The following is a 4233-nucleotide window of genomic DNA, read 5'->3' on the forward strand; positions in this document are numbered from 1 at the left end:
TTTGCAAGCAAACCCCATTTATATTCAGTATTTCAACAACCATAGTAATTGTTATATAACACCTACCGCTGAGAATGATGAGAATTGCTGAGAATCAAACGAACTGTTTTCAATTTGATCAATTTTCTGGAACGTTTACAATTGTTCTATAATCGAACCGATATGCAATAAGAAATTCGAATTTAAAATGGTTCAAACATTTGGTTAAAAAATCGAAATATATAAAAATATTTATAACAATGTCTGAAATGTTATCAATTTAATACACGTAAGAACTCAATGAAGATTAAACGTAGTTAAAAAACAAAAAATCGCGTCTAAAATAGTACAGTAGAAGCCGTTCTTCGGGTTAAGCCTTAATGCTCTCCCGCTCCCCAGCAGGAAAATTTCAAAAAATCCCTTCTTAGTGTGCGTTTTCATGATGTACCCTAACTGTGTACCAAATTTCACATCTTTAGGTTCAGCGCTTTGCTCTGGGCGATGATGAATCAATCAGTCAGTCAGTCAAGACAAGTAATTTTATATATTTAGATAATAAAAATACACATATACACAGTCTTGCATTTTTATCAGTCATGTTGTTTTTCAGTTTGTGGGACATTATAGAATCTGTCCAATGTCGATTGTTTTTCTCTCTTCAGGATTTTTCAGAAGTAATTAATAGCATCGTCGTCGTCAAGATCCCCATGTCTCTTAACCTCAACCTGGTTTGGATGCCATTCTAAGACCGTTGTTCTGATATCCCCCCCCACTTCTTCAAAACATCTTTAATAGCAGATGTCGGCATTGATCTTCTTTTGTCTTCCTATTTTTTGTAAAATTTTTCTAAAAATCCATAAAATTTTGCTTAAAAAAAACTGTAATTTTATGAATTGACCAGCATATAAGCCCGGCGTTGCTTGGGCAAAAAGAAACGATANTAAAAAAAAAAATATAAAACAGAAAAGTTAAAAAATTAGTGTTAAATTATTTTCAAGTTATTGTTACATTATGTTTTTTAAGTTAAGTTTTGTATCATTTCCCTTCTCCCTCTCCTCCGCCACCAGTTTACACCTCCACCGTTGTCTATCCTCAGAGGTAAAGTGCAAATAAAACTATATTTTTTTTTATCAATTATTATTCTACTATGGTTATTTATACATTTACAACTACAAAAAGCATTTTTCTGCGTTTTCCTTACTATAGTTATTTTTTAAATGTACTACTTAGCTTTAATTTGGGTGTGTTTTTCGTGTTGGAACGAATTATTTGATTTTACGTGTAATCGTATGGGGAAAAATAATTCATCTTACGACATTTTCATGATACGATCTCAGTTTCGGAACGGATTAATTTCGTATCCTGAGGTACTGTCCACTGTACTTTACTCCTGTGCTGCTCCTATACTTCCCTACACGTCACTCTACGCCATTTTTATATTTCACGGAATTTTTTTTCGAATTTTACCGAGTTACGTAGGCCTAAAATACATTTCTTTATTTTCCAGGCTAGAAGACAGCAAGGAAGAACCGAATCGAATTCCGCAACCTCCACTAATTCCAATTAGTTTCTACAGAAGTAGACTCCATCATTGTGTATATATTTAAGTATAATAAGTTACGGCTTATTACTCCTTATATTTTCATTATTATTATACCAAGAGCCGGCGTGTACAGTATTTATGGTTAAGTTATAACGAGGATTGATCCCCCGAGTATCCGGTCACGAGGGAGGAAGAACACCGACTGAGCTGTTGTGTTGCGGTCAAAGGTCGCATTCGCTGCTGCCTTTTGTGTAGTTAGGTCAGCGCTGACCACCGCCCGTCACACTTCCTATCTGTTACAATGTAGTGTAACTTATGCAGTGTTATGGCTTAGACGTGTGTATTATGTACTGTACGTTCCAGAGATTTTTATATATATATAAAATATATAGAAATACTCCTGATTTTTGGTTTCTTCAACGGATTATCTACGTCATACTTACATATTTAAAATTGTTCGTTCGGCGTAAGGAGTGCCGGAAATGACGTTTTAAATTAATTAACTACCTTCGAGTCGCGTCGCGTCGCTTTCCTTGGAGCGCGAATTCGCGCTCCAAGCGTTGTTGGAGTTGATATCGCTGTCATTTATATACATAAAAGTTTCTAACGTGTTCGAGAATATTTTCTACAGTTTGTTTTTTTACTCTTGAAAAGAAACTCAGAATTTAATACGTTATTTAACGCGTGTCGCGTACGGACTATACAGCGACCTACTTTCAAAACTAATTTCTTCTCGTTGTTAATTATTATTAATTTTCTTTAAACATTAACTATAATTTAGAAAATACTTATCAAAATTGCCTGCTTTTAAAAAAATAAAGGAATATTAATTATTATTTACGAGCTTTTAAACGCGTTAATCGATGCGCGTATTCGTCGCGTACTAAATATCTCATTACTCTAAAGTTATGTTTAATTTTTATTAAATAAACTATTATTTTGTTAATTATTATTAATTCATTTAATGATAATTAAATTCTCTTTAAAAGCATAAAAATATTAATCAAATCTGTGCACTTATAATATATACAAAAGAAAGTGTGCGTCGCGATTGCCTGGCCACGCGACGCGCTGTGGCATGTATCACGCCCATATCACTCGTGTATAACAAAACACTATAGAGTTATGCAAATCATTAATTTGCATATTACAAGAGCACTTAATAGTTAAAAAAATCAGCCAGAATGTGTTTTCTGGCACATGAATCAAGGAATCGCGTGATACTTCGACATCCCCTTCCAACTTTACACACATAAAACTCATTAATTTTACATTTTATAGGCTCGTACACAAGTCAGAACAGAATTAAAGGTAAAAAGAGGGGTCCAAACTCACTGGACGTGTAAACAAAAGTTGGAGAATTAAATTTCTGATGGATCCACACCCTGGAGCCATCTCTACCCCATTTCCGTTGGAACAGGAAATGAAACGTATTTAAGTAAATTTTCATTTCTTTCCAGTTTGCTATTCGAATTACGTCACACATCGATTCGAAAAATTAATTTCCCAACTTTGCAGTGACGTAAGAGTGCTAGCTTACCCCCCTTAGACACGCTCGACTTCCACGTGTTTTTTGGAGGTCGTGTGACGTGAACGGCGTGTGGAATTTGTGGAAAAAATGGAAACGAGGTCCCCAGTTGACAAAAATGGTGTTTAGTGCATGATGGATGGACGGGGTGGTGTATCGAACGACAGAAAGGACAAGGCGCTAATCACAGCTTACGACTTGACCTTTGCACCCGGCGTCATTGAATGCCCCGTTAACGAGCGGAAAAAAAATATGAGAATGAAAAGGTATACTTAAATTTTAACATCGTTAACCTCTCGAATATTTAGAATAATAAAAGATCGAATGAAAATTCTTTATCTTGCGAATAATCGAACACGTCACTCGAGTGGAAGTGGGTTATTTTCTTATCTGATATGAAAGAAACCTGGCGATAAAGACATCATAAATTACTTAAAAAATAACTTTTAAACACTAAAAGAATGAGATTAACTACTTTATTAGTTACATTTTATAGTGTACTAAATGATATCCACGTAACTTCGATGATATCTATCTTATTAACAATTGATGTGATACGACACACTATAGGGCACTCACAACTGCAAATTCCAGTCCATACTTTCATATTTGGAAGAATGTCAGAAAACAACTTAGAAAATGTGGATAAAAAACGCTTTTCTAACGAATTACACTCGTCTAATCGATATTAAAACACGATTTACAACGCCTTGCTTCATGATCCCTCAGCATCTTGAAGCATCCGTTCTTCAAGATGTACTGTAAAGTACATGTACTGTACCACGTGAAAATTCCTCGAATTATTATATTCTTTAGAATAATTAATATTGGAAGCATCCTAGATGATGATAATTCAGTTTTCCTAACGTGTTGGATCTATAAATGCGGTTTTCAGTCGAAGAAAGTGGATTAAAAATATGGAATTCACCAATTTACTTCACTTCTACTAAAAACATTGACTGGAAAATCTTAATATTAAATAAGCAAATGATAATTTTGAGTGGAAAAAAATTTTATATATAATTAACGAGAACAGCATTAATTAGGTGTATTAAAAAAAGACGAAAAAAAAAAAATAATGGCGAAAATGGAGAGCTCAAGATTGATGAATCTTCGAACCATTAATAAACAATCATCGGCCACACGGGCTTTATTCTTAACCACCGGTTTGGCCGAAAAATGT

General features: G+C 34.2%; 1 protein-coding gene across 1 annotated transcript in view; it reads left to right on the forward strand.

The window, feature by feature from the left end:
- Window positions 1–2357, forward strand: part of LOC111624663 (protein big brother-like) — a 14727-nt gene extending 12370 nt beyond the window's left edge. Inside the window, exon 6 of the mRNA XM_023367568.1 lies at window positions 1487–2357. Coding sequence (XP_023223336.1) covers window positions 1487–1546 — 60 coding nt within the window. The 3' untranslated portion in view covers window positions 1547–2357. The remainder of the gene's footprint in view (window positions 1–1486) is intronic.
- The last annotated feature ends 1876 nt before the right edge of the window (window positions 2358–4233 follow it).

The sequence above is a fragment of the Centruroides sculpturatus genome, unplaced genomic scaffold (assembly GCF_000671375.1).
Source record: "Centruroides sculpturatus isolate CEXI.00-Female unplaced genomic scaffold, Cexi_2.0 scaffold263, whole genome shotgun sequence".
Classification (NCBI taxonomy): domain Eukaryota; kingdom Metazoa; phylum Arthropoda; class Arachnida; order Scorpiones; family Buthidae; genus Centruroides; species Centruroides sculpturatus.